Source organism: Crocuta crocuta, unplaced genomic scaffold (genome assembly GCF_008692635.1).
Source record: "Crocuta crocuta isolate KB4526 unplaced genomic scaffold, BGI_CrCroc_1.0 scaffold496, whole genome shotgun sequence".
In the NCBI taxonomy this organism is placed as follows: Eukaryota; Metazoa; Chordata; class Mammalia; order Carnivora; family Hyaenidae; genus Crocuta; species Crocuta crocuta.
In genome coordinates this window covers 331,759-347,317 of record NW_027528870.1, presented here as the reverse complement: position 1 = coordinate 347,317, position 15,559 = coordinate 331,759, and the positions used below count along the sequence as shown (strand labels likewise).

At 34.3% G+C, this 15,559-nt stretch overlaps 1 protein-coding gene across 1 annotated transcript in view; it reads right to left on the bottom strand.

Annotated features, from left to right (window-relative positions):
- Positions 1 to 15,311, bottom strand: part of LOC144225293 (inactive N-acetylated-alpha-linked acidic dipeptidase-like protein 2) — a gene marked incomplete at its 3' end in the record, with an annotated part of 388,961 nt that extends 373,650 nt beyond the window's left edge. The window contains exons 1-2 of the mRNA XM_077756473.1: positions 15,217 to 15,311; positions 13,041 to 13,078 (exon numbers count right to left, since the gene is read on the bottom strand). Of these exons, the coding sequence (XP_077612599.1) occupies positions 13,041 to 13,078; positions 15,217 to 15,311 (133 nt within the window). The remainder of the gene's footprint in view (positions 1 to 13,040; positions 13,079 to 15,216) is intronic.
- Between the last annotated feature and the right edge of the window lie 248 nt (positions 15,312 to 15,559).

The following is a 15,559-nucleotide window of genomic DNA, read 5'->3' as shown; positions in this document are numbered from 1 at the left end:
AACTAAGGACAGGCCTCCATTCTAAGAAAATCTGTTTACTATTGCAGATAGTTTACTATGCAAAGCTTTCCTACACCATTAAGGACCTATAGCCATTTCTTTTTGAGACTCCTCTTTTCTTGAAAACCAGAGGCTTTGCTTTATGTTTTTATTTTGAAATGAATGGATACTGCCATAGGATTATAAATGATTGTCATGATCAAAAGAGAAACATATTGATTTTTAATCTTGTTTCAAACAAAGAAAAACATAAGAAAGCCAGATTTAAATCTTGCCTGTTGTAGTAAATAAGTCAAATTTCAACATAAGAATAAAATAAATATACAGACTTTTGTTTCATTTGACTCTACTACTATTTAGGAAAACAATGGACTACTGTTCCACTAACTACTAAGATCTTACTAGAAATTCCTCCTCCATTTCTTTTTCAGTTTCTTAAATATATACACCTGCATACGTGTTGTCAAATTCAGCTTACTTAGAAAACAATTTTCTAAGGCTTAGTGAAAAAATACAAATTTCTATAGCCACCTGCCTGTTTCTAGAGCCATCGTTGATTGATGGCTTACAAAGCTTTTTTATACAGCACTGACATTTTAAAGATAGTGGCCAGTCTGAACATTCCATATGGAGTCCCTGATTTCCTTTGTCCCACTTTCCTGAAGTGACTTATTCTGTCCTTGAGCTCTAAACCTACTTTGATTTCATTTAAACCTAGGAGTTTGGAGGAAGATTATTAAAACAAGAAATGAGAGTAATGTCTCCGATAGTGCATGGTGATATGGAAGCAAATCTCTGACTCCCTGGCATTTATTTGTATAACAACTCCACTGACAAGTATAACAGAGAGATATTCCAGAAATTTCACACACTTACATAAAACTAGCAAGAAAAGTAATCAGTGATTCCAAAATAAACAGGAAGATGGGGGAAATTAATTTATTTTAGGCCAAAATAAACCCAACTTCTATCTTTCAAAAAGAGGTAATTGATATAAATGAGATACATTGCTTAGTGCTAGAGAAACAGTTCATACCTTTTAGGGGCACCTGAGTGGCTCAGTTGGTTAAATGTCCAACTCTTGATTTCAGCTCAGGGCATGACCTCACGTTTCATGAGACTGAGCCCCAGGTCAGGGCTTGGGATATTCCCTCTGTCTCTCTCTCAAAATTAAATAAACATTACAAAACATTTTTAAAAATACTTTGTTACATGTTATATCATTAAAATTCCATTCACAGTAACACCATGATGTAAAATACTTTCCTCAGAGTCTTGAAACTAGTCAACTGCTAAAAACATAGCTCTTTATGTAAGGAGTTGGTTTTGTTTTGTTTTGTTTTTTTTAATTATAGAATAGTGTCTCTATCTCAATCTTCCTTCCATTGTGCTTATCCAAAAATAAATCCAAAGCACTCTCTATATAATAAATCCAAAATGCAATCCTATTTATGCTATTAACTAACATTATTAATGTCTGCTCCTAGGGAAGACTAGTAGCACAACACCTTTACAGATGCCATCATAGAAAAGGCAGACCCTGGAAACTTGGTTAAATGTTGTTTAGCAGTAAGATACATAGAGAGCAGTGAAGTACACAGGACCTCGGTAGCTTATAAAGCCATGGGAAATTTGAGAACAGTTTTGAAATATTAGCAAAAATGGAGTTTGGAAGCTATCCATGACATAGTTCAAGTCCAGGCTAGATATTGCTCATCTCCCAAAAGTCTTCTGAACATTCACTTCTACCACCCAGTAAATTTCTTTTGATCAAAGAATCAAAGGAGCACTAGAAAAGAGTCATTAGATCCCAGTTCAAGCAGTAGTTTCATCTTGCGTAAACCACTTCATCTTTTATTTCTTCTTACAGACCAAAGATAATTCATCTATGAAACAAAAGTTCTGGTTTCTAGAATATTTTAAAAGTATTCTAGTGCTCGAGTTCTATGAAGGATACCTAAATTTTGGTTTACACATCATATTCTCACAAAGAATATGATGAATTCTCAAATAAAAAAATGATTTTGCCATCATGATTCAAATTGAGTGACAGAAATTGGACATGGGCTGAACTTGCTATGCACAAAGAATTTCTGCAATTTTTGTTTTACTCTTAGTAAAGCTTATTTGTTTTTAAAGGACTAAGTGGTTTAAAATAAAAACTCATCTATGATAATTCAAGTAAAGTATTTATGAAGAAAAATCAGAGATCACATAGAAAGCAAAGGAAATCATGATACTAGAATCTGGAATGAGGTGATTAATGAATCTTGTGGCTTCTACATTGTTTTCAACTATTGCAAAACAAACTACCCTAAAACTAAGCAACTTAAAACATCAAATACTATCATCTCATACTTCCTGTGGGTTAAGAATCAGAGCATGGCTTAGTTGGGGCTTCTGACTCCAGGTTCTTTATAAGGTTGTAGTCAGGGTGTTCCTCAGGGGTGTGATCTTATCTGAAGCATGACTGGGGTTGGTTGTCGTTCCCAAGCCCACTCCCATGCTTGTTGGCAAGATCCAGTTCTTTGTGGGCAGATGGACAAAGGCCTCAGCTCACTATTGGCTATTGGCTAGAAACCTCCCTCAATTTCTTGTCATGTGGGCCTCTCAACAGGCACATTAAAACATGGCTTATGACTTCCCTCAGAATGAGAGAAAGAGAGAGCACCCAAAAATGATGGCTACAGTCATTTTATAACCTAATATCAAAATCCCAGCACTCATGCTGTTTCCTGTTATTAGTTACATGCAAAGAAAAGGGAATTACAAAAAGGCATGAATGCCAAGAGGCAGGGATCATTGGAGATCATTGCCTAACATAGTTCTGTAGAGTCAAAGAAAAAATATACACGAGACATGAATTACATAGTTCTTATTATGTGATAAAATGATAATTTTTCAGCCTTAATAGAAATATCCTCATGTAATTCTAAAACAAGTTTTTATTTGTATGCACAAAAACACTGAGTGATATAATATATAATGTGTTGAAGAGTTGTTTTATATCATGTTCAGAAAGTGTCCTTCATGGTCATATTATAGTTTTAAACTATGAATGAGGATATTTCAAAGTGGATACAAATCTAATGCTATTTCCTAGGTATTTAATATGAAAAAAATGTGTGAGAAATGGAGAATGCATATGTCAGTATTTTTCAAACCTTTACTATGCTTAAGATTAAATTATGCACATACAAAGGTAAATATCCAGGTATATTCAGCTGTACTAAATTAAATCTCTAGGGGAGAGGTGGGCACAGATTTTTTTATATTATAATAAACACTCCAGGAAATTCTGATGCATCAGCTCCAAAAACCACCTTATATGGTCCCTCTCAATTGTTAATTGCCTCTTTCAACATTCGTGAGAGATAGTACAATAGAGACCGATTATGGCTCTATATCAGACATTTCAGTCAATTTCTTATGTTTTTCCCACATACAGATTTTCTGGTCAAGCTGATGAAATTTCCAAATATCAAGCAAAACAAAAAGTCCAAATGTAGAGGACTGAGATAAATGTTTTGTTCTTTTAACTGATAGAATTCAAGAAATTAAGAGGAATTAGAGAGCTATATATTTGAGTTTCATATTTTATTTTTACACTTTTTTTTTTTTTTTTTTTTAGAGAGAGGGTGGGGGGGGGGGGGGGGANTTTTTAGAGAGAGAGTGAGTGGGAGGAGAGGCAGAGAGAGGAGGAAAGAGGAACTGAAGTGGGTTCTGTACTGACAGCTGACAGCCCAATGCAGGGCTCGAACTCACAAACGATAAGATCATGACCTGAGCCAAAGTCAGAGGTTAACCAGCTGAGTCACCCAGGTCCCTGCATGTCTTATTTTCAAAACTGTACTTGTCATTAAGCTCTTCTTTTGTATCTTATGGAAAGGTTTTTTTCATGAATACCATCTCTTTAATAGCTGTTACCATCACACTATATTGCTACCAATTAACTTCAGAAATATACAATAGAAAAAAACATGAATTATAAAATGTATTTTCAAATTTCTCAAAGTTCTTAATTATAACATTCTTAGGCATGGCAATGTCCAGAAAAGTGACAATATTAAAGAAAATTCTATTCCAAGGTAAGCAATTTACAATTGATTAGTTGTGCTGTTGCCCAGAGCAACCAGCATTTAAGTACGAAGTTAAATGTTAGAGCATATGGATAACCATTGAATAGTTTGGGTGGTGTCNCCAAAAATGATGGCTACAGTCATTTTATAACCTAATATCAAAATCCCAGCACTCATGCTGTTTCCTGTTATTAGTTACATGCAAAGAAAAGGGAATTACAAAAAGGCATGAATGCCAAGAGGCAGGGATCATTGGAGATCATTGCCTAACATAGTTCTGTAGAGTCAAAGAAAAAATATACACGAGACATGAATTACATAGTTCTTATTATGTGATAAAATGATAATTTTTCAGCCTTAATAGAAATATCCTCATGTAATTCTAAAACAAGTTTTTATTTGTATGCACAAAAACACTGAGTGATATAATATATAATGTGTTGAAGAGTTGTTTTATATCATGTTCAGAAAGTGTCCTTCATGGTCATATTATAGTTTTAAACTATGAATGAGGATATTTCAAAGTGGATACAAATCTAATGCTATTTCCTAGGTATTTAATATGAAAAAAATGTGTGAGAAATGGAGAATGCATATGTCAGTATTTTTCAAACCTTTACTATGCTTAAGATTAAATTATGCACATACAAAGGTAAATATCCAGGTATATTCAGCTGTACTAAATTAAATCTCTAGGGGAGAGGTGGGCACAGATTTTTTTATATTATAATAAACACTCCAGGAAATTCTGATGCATCAGCTCCAAAAACCACCTTATATGGTCCCTCTCAATTGTTAATTGCCTCTTTCAACATTCGTGAGAGATAGTACAATAGAGACCGATTATGGCTCTATATCAGACATTTCAGTCAATTTCTTATGTTTTTCCCACATACAGATTTTCTGGTCAAGCTGATGAAATTTCCAAATATCAAGCAAAACAAAAAGTCCAAATGTAGAGGACTGAGATAAATGTTTTGTTCTTTTAACTGATAGAATTCAAGAAATTAAGAGGAATTAGAGAGCTATATATTTGAGTTTCATATTTTATTTTTACACTTTTTTTTTTTTTTTTTTTTTGAGAGAGAGGTGGTGGGGGGGGTNGTTTTTTTTTTTTTTTTTTTTTACCTTTTTTTTTTTTTTTTTTTTAGAGAGAGAGTGAGTGGGAGGAGAGGCAGAGAGAGGAGGAAAGAGGAACTGAAGTGGGTTCTGTACTGACAGCTGACAGCCCAATGCAGGGCTCGAACTCACAAACGATAAGATCATGACCTGAGCCAAAGTCAGAGGTTAACCAGCTGAGTCACCCAGGTCCCTGCATGTCTTATTTTCAAAACTGTACTTGTCATTAAGCTCTTCTTTTGTATCTTATGGAAAGGTTTTTTTCATGAATACCATCTCTTTAATAGCTGTTACCATCACACTATATTGCTACCAATTAACTTCAGAAATATACAATAGAAAAAAACATGAATTATAAAATGTATTTTCAAATTTCTCAAAGTTCTTAATTATAACATTCTTAGGCATGGCAATGTCCAGAAAAGTGACAATATTAAAGAAAATTCTATTCCAAGGTAAGCAATTTACAATTGATTAGTTGTGCTGTTGCCCAGAGCAACCAGCATTTAAGTACGAAGTTAAATGTTAGAGCATATGGATAACCATTGAATAGTTTGGGTGGTGTCAGCTATATAAAGCTTTATGGTTTGAAAAATGTAGCATGGCTTTCTGGAAGAACTAGAAGTAAAGGCATTATTGTAAATCTAGAACATTTAAAATTATTACTGATATCTATTAGATATATAAAATTTATCACTGGACACATTATAAACTCTTTCATCACAAAATAAGAATAATGTTACAGAATGACTAACTTTGACAACTTTAAATATATCCATATAGCAATCCTACAAAGACTATGAATAAAAGCTTTAATGTTATGCATATGACCTACCCTGAATTTAGGTAATCTGAAATTCAAACTACCTTAATCCCATATAATGTAGGGGGAAAAATTCTTAATAATTAGAACAACTTCACGAAACCTCATGAATATATAGAGAGCAACCAAAATGGTGATGCAACTATTTCACATAAATTGAGTGAATTATTGCCTCAAGCTATAAAGAGTATGGGAACAACAAAATAAAAGTAACAAGTAATGGCAGTTCCAGCTGTTAACAAACAGAAATAGGAAGCTCTTTCATTTGTAAAAGGAAATGACACAAGTTTTCTGGTCTCTAACAACAAAAGCATGCAACATTTTCTCCCACTTAAATATTTACAGTCTATTGCTTTTACTATTATGTATTCCATGAAAAGTTATATTTTTGCTGTCTTTGGCTTTTGTAGTCCTTCTCTGCAATCTGCCAAACAATCCAGGATTGTTAGTAATGTGCAGGAGAATTTGATTATACAGGAAATGGGTAGTTTTTGGCATTTACTTGCCTAGCAAACAATGCCAAATCCTAGAATGCCAAACCAAAGTAGACTTTCCATCTGACAAATGAGAGTGATAACTGTTTCACTCCAACAGAGAACTTATAAATATGAAATTGATAAAAATAAATTCTTTTAGATTCTTACTAATACGGTACCATATCACAGAATATAGTATTTTAATATCTTCATCATCATCATCACTCAATTATTCAATGCAACTTTTAATGAGAACTTTTCATGTACTGGATATATGCTGCCTACTGGAGACACAAGTTGAACAAGATATAGGTGAGACCTTTACAGAACCCATGGATAAGTGGAATTGTCTATTTTGCATTTCTCTGGACATAAATTAGGGATTTTGGAGTGAATATTAAAATATATATATATTAAATTATATTATTAAATAACTGCTATTATATATTAATATGTTATATTAAATTATAATATACTATATATTANTCAGGCCTCTCTATATACATATTAAACATATTTAAAAATATAATTATGTGATATTGCTGATGATGAAAAATTACTCTAGCAATGGTCATTTTAACTTTTTTAGCCAGTCACAACTTAATCCCTTCCTGGATTACCTACAAGTTTCTCTCTAAGATATATTCAACTGATCTTCAGGAAACAATGCGTTTTTCCAACTAGTATTATTCTGCAATATATCCACGCATTTTTTTTTAACATCCTTTATTGTTGAAAGACAGAGAGAGACAGAGCATGAGCAGGGGAGGGACATAGAGGGAGACACAAAATCCAAAGCAGCTCCGGGCTCTGTGCTGTCAGCACAGAACCTGATTTGGGGCTTGAACTGATGAATGGCAAGATCCTGACCTAAGCTGAAGTTGGATGCTTATTCAACTGAGCCACCCAGGTGCCCCCATGCACTTCCGATCTTATCAGTGAGCTGTATGCTTGCCAAAATCAATTTGTATTTATTCTCAAAACATTCATTTTCCCATTGTATATAATATTATAATTATGCAACTTAATTTCTACAAATACTAATAAAAAACAAGTACCAAAAAGTAGTTGAATCTATGAAAATTAAGTCCTTTAGAATAGTTCAGAAAAGACAAGTTAGTAAAAGATAGGATTGACAGATATTGCTGCTTTGCTAACTATTCTCCATTCCCAGACTATTCTAGCCATTCCCAGACTATTCTCCATTCTAAGGCCTTACAGGATTGGGTCAGCTAAAATACTAGCAAACCAATATAGTCATCTGGCACCGTTCTGGTCAATGAGACATGCACATTCATTAGTTGGTAGAAAGTAAGAAACCTTTGCTTTCCTCATAAGGAGGGAAGATGCCTTTAGGACATGATCCTAATGTTGGGACCTGTGACACCCATTTATGACTGACTATAGGGTCAAGGCCAGAAGGAGTTCAGAAAGAATATGATTATCCTAATGCCACCCATCATGTATCCCCAAACTTCTTTAATAAGATAATGAAAAGAAGGAATGAATTTAGGAAAGAAAGGAAAGATGAAAAAAGGGAAGGAAAAAGGAGGAGGGAATTTACATAAGCTATAGGAAGATTTGTTTGGTTATTTGCAATTGAAGCATTTCTTACGGATACACAATATGGTTAGGGAAGAGGGAAAGGGGGGTCCAGAAGCATTTTTCATTCAGACTGCTTCAGAAGTTTCTTGAATTATGTCCCACTATGAAATGAACAAAAGTGCAAATCACCTGAATGTGACTAATGCAAGGAAGATGGCATATGTGGAAATTCAATCAACAGACCCCAAATACAGTAAATAAATGTGCACTGATTCATATAGATAGATTGATACATAAAAATTAGGTATATATACATCATTCTTAAGATTTCTCACTTAAAAATAACTTTTTCAATGAATCAATAAATGTCAGCCATGAAAGTATTGAATGAAAGAACTTCCACTATATTCTAGGGGAAAAAATCAGTCAAAATGTCTGAAAGATTCTAAAACCAATGCCAAAATGTGAACACTGCATATTTTCAGCTCAAATTTTGGTAAAGTTGTAAATACATGAATTAGAAGAAGTAAATAGAAAGTTTGGATATAAAAATTAAAATTAATGAATTTCAAAACATATATTAAGTGAGATAATGTGCGAACAACTATTTCAAAAACTTTAGAGCACTACCGATTATTGAGACTTCTTATTACTATTAAATTCTTAAAGAGGTTTAAAGAAACAATCATTTTTGTTGATGCCTATCAAACCAATTAAGGAGTATTTCTTGACTATATTCTGACTAATATCTACTGTGTTAGAATACTAGAATTTAGAGTTAGAATTTGGAGTTAAAGGGCCTAGTCCAACTACACCATTTTAGTCAGAGCCTAATCTAGAACATCTCTGCAGAGAGGACATGAAGCATTCGGTCACACATTCTACAATAGGGATTTACCTTATGAGTAAACTGGTTCCTTTTTGGGAAACTTGAGCAATTAGAGATAGCTTTTTTATATTATGTATAAACCTGCCAAACTATAATTTCTGTCTGTTAGTCTCACTTTTGTTATCAGTAGTAAGACAGAGGGGAACACCTGGTTGGTTCAGTCAGGTAAGCATCTGACTCCTGATATCAGAACACGTCATATTCTCACAGATCGTGAGATCAAGCCCCAAGTCAAGCTCTGCACCGAAATCATGAAGCCTGACTGGGATTCTTTCTCTCCCTCTCTCTCTCTCAAAATAAATAAATAAATACACCTAAAAAAAAAATAAGATCCAGGTTTCAAGCCAAGTAACCACATTCTCCTATTGCTATCAAGGTATCATAGAAATAGGGTTCATGTATTTCTAAGAAGCTCTATCAAGCAGTGTATCTCAGATAATTCATCACACAAATAGTTTGGGAATGATTTAAACATTCTCCACATTATCTGAAATTATAGTCCCTGAAACATATTAATTATTTGCCACATGTTTGATAAGCCTGAACACCATCACTTCTCCCTAACATATACTTCAATAATTTACATTTTACAACTATTTCACTTTCAACGCCTGGCCACTGTATCAAGCAAGAGATTATAGATTTAAATAAACAAAATTATCATTAGTTTCATTTTTATAACACAGTTGGATATACTGATTTCAAGTAAAAACATTCAATTGTCTTTATGGGTCTTCTGCCTCCAGAATTATTTAGGATTTTACTTTTATAAAATTATATCTTTAAATAGTTAATTAAAAAGTAAATTCAGATTAAAAAGTCACAATGGAGTATCTGGGAAGAAATGCCAAAATTAGAACTTAAGCCCAAATATGCCATTTATTAACCTTAAAACCATGGATATTTATTTTTTTAATTTTTCTGATTTAATATCTAATGAGAATAAATTTAAATAATATGATTTTCTTTCTATTGAAATGTAAGGTATTACTTACACTGAAATGTATTATTCTATATTAAAAGATGCTTTGGCCATTATGCAACAAATTTCCAAACTGTAATATTTAATTTAAAAAAAGTCAACATATCGTGGCAATAAAAAATAGTAATGACAAGAACAATGAATACTTATATACCCTTTTATTTGCACACACTCTTCTAGGCACTTTATGCAAAAGCTGAGAAACATAAAATTTAAGCTATTTGTCCAGAGCCATAAAATAATATGTACAAGTAGAGGATGTGATATATATCTCTAACTAAAATTATAACTATATAAATAAGTAAAGTCATATATCTATCACTTTGGCATATACATATATGTATAGATACTTATGTATATATGTATACATGCCAAGAAATATCCTAAGTGTGACTGGACAAATAATACTAATTTTTTGAAATGTATTAGTATACTTTTCAAATGGCTTTTTGAAATTTACTGAACTTTTTTTTTTAATGTTAACCCTAACTGTATGTGACATATTTTCCTTCTAGATATCACAAAATATACTTTCTTCATGTGAAACTCACAGGACGATTTTCAGACACAGTCTTGGGTTGTGCCCAGCCCATGCATATATACAAGCCTGTAATTTTGATGTGTTAAGAAACTGAAGGATACTGGTAAGTGAAAAGGCCTTATATTACACTTTAAGTATATAATCTTATTTTACTCTGAAGTTATAAACACATTTTTAGTGCTAATTCATATGGGCTCAAGGACCATAGATTCGGAGAGCTGTCATAAAAGCTAAATTCACTTGGGAGGATACACTTAGAAATGCAAAGCTAGGGTCGATTACCTGACTCACAAATTCCAGAAAATGCCACAAACTAAAGGAAGTAGATGATTTGGAATAATAGCCAAGTCACTATTTTTTTCCGCAACATAGTTCTCTATTATCCCTGATGCCTGCATATTTTCAGTGTTAGAGCTCTGTTTCTATACACAGATACTTTCTCTATTAGAAATATAAAGGGGAAAAATACATAGAAACAAAACTGTCTTTTTTATGAGAAAATAAAAGGAATATTTTTAATGTTCTTTGTTTAGAGCGAAGTTAATGATCACAGATAACCCTTCTTGCCTTCTTCAAACTATTCATTAGGGTCACATCTTAAATTCACTTAATCACATCAATATTATGTTTACTGGAGTACAACATAAATCTCCCTATCTCTCCCCTTCTCTCCCATTCTTTATTCCTTCTTTTCTTTCTTTATTTAATTTATCTAAAAATTAGAATATAACCAGATTACAAAATTTCAGAAAAACAAAAAAAATTAGAATTACTCTCCAGTTGCATATTGAATACCTAAGTAGTAATACTTTCTAGTTTATCTAGTCTTGTTTTCACATAAATATTTCATATAAATGTAAGCATAAAGTACATAACCTATTTTCATCTTGATGTTTACAATTAACATAATAATATAAATATACTTCTGTGCTTATATATGTGTGTAATATGTGAATGCATGTATGTATGCATGTTTATATATGTATGTGTATATGTACAGGAGTGTGTTTATTTCCTGGCCAATTTAATAATTAATAGCATTCCAGCAAGTAAAAAGTGAGTTAATTCTGACCTAAATATCCATTACCTTTATTTTTTCTAATATATAACATCATAATGACCATATATTCATAGTCTCACAATACCTTAGGAATATTAAGACTCCCAGAAGTGAAATTATTGAGACACAAAGCATAAGATTTTTAAGTCATCAGTATGAGTTCTAAACTTCTAGGAAAAAATTGTCCTGGTTATACTTCATCAACAAAATATCCCCACATACTCTTGCCAGTATGGAGTTTCATTATTATTTGGTCACTTAGGAAATGTGGTGAGAGAGAGGTTGGGAACATGGCAGAGTACCAGGACCCTAAGCTCACCCTGTTTCATGTTTACAACTAGCTACCACTCACATCCATGTAAATAAACTAGAGAACATCTGAAGATTGGCAGAATAAATTCCACAACTAAATGTAGAGAATCTTGCAGGTTAGGCAAGGCAGAAACCATGAGGTAGGGAGCTCCCCATAGGAGGGAAGAAGCAAGCTGCAGGCACAGAATGGGGAGAGAAATCCTCTCCTGCTCCAGGTAGCCTACATTGGGAAGAAAAATTCCCATAATGTTTGGCTTTGAAAACCAGAAGGGCTGAATTCTGCGAGTTTGTATAACCAGGGGGACTTGGAACCTGGAGCTTTAAAAGTCAGTTGACTCAGCACTAGGTGAGCCTGGAGGAAGAGGGATAGCTGAGTCCCCACTCTTCAAGAGATAGCAGCCCACAGTGAGGTAACATTAGAAGCAGTTTCCACAATGCCTGAGGCAACAGGAGGGAGATCTGTTTATACGGATTTTGGAGCTTGTTGGAGCACTTCTCTGGGAATGAAGATGGCAGATGCAGTCTGTTCATCCTACAGTATAAACACAGGGCCACCTGTGGGAGGTAGTGCTGCACAGACACTTGCTACCCAAAGTGCTAGCACTATACCCTGTCAACAAGTTCTCTCAAGGACTCACTTACTCCATGTCTGCTGGTCTGGGCCCTGGGCTTCAGTGCAAATACACCACAACCCCAGCCCCACTATGTGCTCTCCTTTGGAAAATCTGGCCTAAAACTAGCTCATTGTACATTTTGCTAACACTGTTGCCCCACCCCCAAGATCCCCTCAGGCAAGCCCCCTCAGAACTGCCCTGCCTGAGATCCACTAACATCACAGAGAGCAAGCACAGAGCACAACAGGCAGTCACTGCAGAAGACTGGACTGAAAAGAAAAGCAATTTAGACACAACAGCTAGGTGAAAGCAACACACATAGGATACTCTCCTGAAGTGCCAGTTTCTAGTTAAGAGGGGATACTGCATTACAAGATCTCTTTTTCATTAGGCCACTACTTATAGGAATATGTAGCAGAATATATAGCTGATTTTCCTAAAATATAGACACAGAAATAGAGAGGTAGACAAGATGAGTGGACAGAGGAATATGTCTGAAATGAAAGAACAGGACAAAATCATGGCAAGAGATCTAAGCAAAACAGAAATAAGTAATACACCTGATAGAAAATTTAAACTAATGATCAAAAAGATACTCACTGGAGTTGAGAAAAGAGTGGAGGACATCAATGAGAACCCTAACAAAGAGATAAAAAATAACATATCAGAGGTGGATAATTCAATGCATAAAATTAAAAATACACAATATAGAATAAATAGTAAGCTACAGGAGGGAGAGGCATGTATCAGTGTGATCTGGATGATAAAATAATGGAAAGAAACTAGCTGAACAGATGAGAGACAAACAAATATTGCATAATGAGAACACAATTAGGGAACTCAGCAACATCTTCAAGCATAATAACATTTGCATTAAAAGGATACCGGAAGGAGAAGGGTGTGTGTGTGTGTGTGTGTGTGTGTGTGTGTGTGTGCAGAAAATACATTTGAAGAAATAATAGCTGAAAACCTTCTGAGCCTGGGAAGGGAAACAGAGATCCAAAATAAGGGGGCACAAAGATTTTCCAATAAATTCAACCTAAGGAGATCCGCATCAAGACACATAGTTATTAAAATGGCAGTAAATAGTGATGAAGAAAGAATTTTACTGGTCGCAAGAGAAAAAAAGATAGTTACACACAAAGGAAACCCCATAAGGTTATCAACTTATTTTTCAACAAAAAGTTTGCAGGCAAGAAGGGAGTGGCATGATACAAAAAGCTGAAAGGAAAAAAAAAAAAAAAACACTACAGCCAAGAATACTCCATCCAGCAAGCCTATCATTCAGATTAGAAGGAGAGATTAAGATGTTTCAGATTATGTATCTCCCTCTCTCTCTGACCCTCCCCTGCTCCTGTTGTCTCTCTCTCTCAGAAATAAATAAAACATAAAAAAAATTAAAAAAGGAGAGATTAAGAGTTTCACAGACAAAAGAAAGTAAGAGAATTCATGACCACTAAACCAGTCCTATAAGAAATTTCAAGTGGTACTATGTGAGTGGGGAAGAAAGAGTAAGAAAAAATAAGAAGCACAAAAGCAATAAAATTCAGTATGTCTGTAAAAATTGGTCAACAGAAGCACAAAATAAAAGAAAGTGAAATACAATCAAATATCTGAAATGTGGAATAGAGAAGATTAACAAATGGGTTCAAAATTAAGCGACCATCAACTTAATATACACTGCTATGTGCAGAATACATTATATACAAACCAAATGATAATCACAAATAAGAAACAGTAATAGATATGCAAAAAAGAGTAAGAATCCAAATATTTCCCTAAAGAAAGTCAACTAATCATGATAAGAGAGCAAGAGAAGAAAGGAACAAAGAGGAACTACAAAACAACGTAAAACAAGTAAAAAAAATGGTAACAAATGAAGAACCAAACCAGTGCCATGACAGGCTTCAGAAGGCCCCAGAAATTAAAAGGCCCAAGTTTCTGAGGCACGACTCGGCTGGCTTAAGCAACCGCCCTTCCCCCTGTCCGAACCAATCACCGGAGGTTGGGAAAGGACCGGACGTTCCCGCCACTTTTCTGGCCCGCTTATTTTTAAAGTTACCAATCCCTCCGCGCCGCATCGACCTCTGCCGTCACCCTGTCCTATCACATTGTAGTCTCCGCCCATCACCCCTTTCCCGCCTTGACTGTTATAAAAACCCTACTCCTCCTTTGTTCGGGGCTCTCAGCATGGATCCTCTGCGTTGTTGAGGTCTGGGAGCCCGAGCTTAAGCCCGAATAAACGCCCTTTGATTTTGCATACGTGACTCGGACTCCTTGGTGGTCTTGGGATTTTGGGGAGATCGCGATCTGGGCATAACAATAAATACACACATATCAATAATTTCTTTGAATGTAAATGGACTAAACACTCTAATCAGAACACATAGGGTGACAGAAATGATAAAAAAAAAAAAAGAAGAAGAAGAAGGCCCAGCTATATGCTGTCTAGAAAAGACTAATTTGAGACTTAAGGAACATGCATACTAAAAGTGACAAAATAGAGAAACATTTATCATACAAACTGATTAAAAAGAAAGACGAAGTAGCAATATTTATATTGGACAAAATAGACTTCAAAATAGAGCTTGTAACGGGACAATAAGGGACACTATATAATCATTTTTGGTGCAATCCAACAAAAAGATGTAACGATTCTTAATATTTATGCACCCAAGATGGGAGCAACCAAATACATAAAGCAGTCAATAATAAATATAAAGAAAATAACCACAAGTACTAAAATAATAGTAGGGAATGATAACACCTGACTTACAACACTGGCTGGATCACCCAGACAGAAATCAACAAGGAAACAGTAGCTCTGAATGGACCAGATGGATAGGAACAGATATGTGCAGAAAATTCCATCCTAAAACAACAGAGTACACAGTCTTTTTAAGTGCACATGCAACACTCTCCAGAACAGATCACATATTAGGTCCCAAACCAGTCTCAACAAATTCAAACAGATCTGAATCATACCATCCATCTTTTCTGACCACAGGCACTATGAAACTAGATATCAATCACAAGAAAAAATTTGGAAAGCACACAAATGAAAGCACCATTGTCCAAAATCTTTGAGATACAGCAAAAGCTGTTATGAAGAAAGTTTG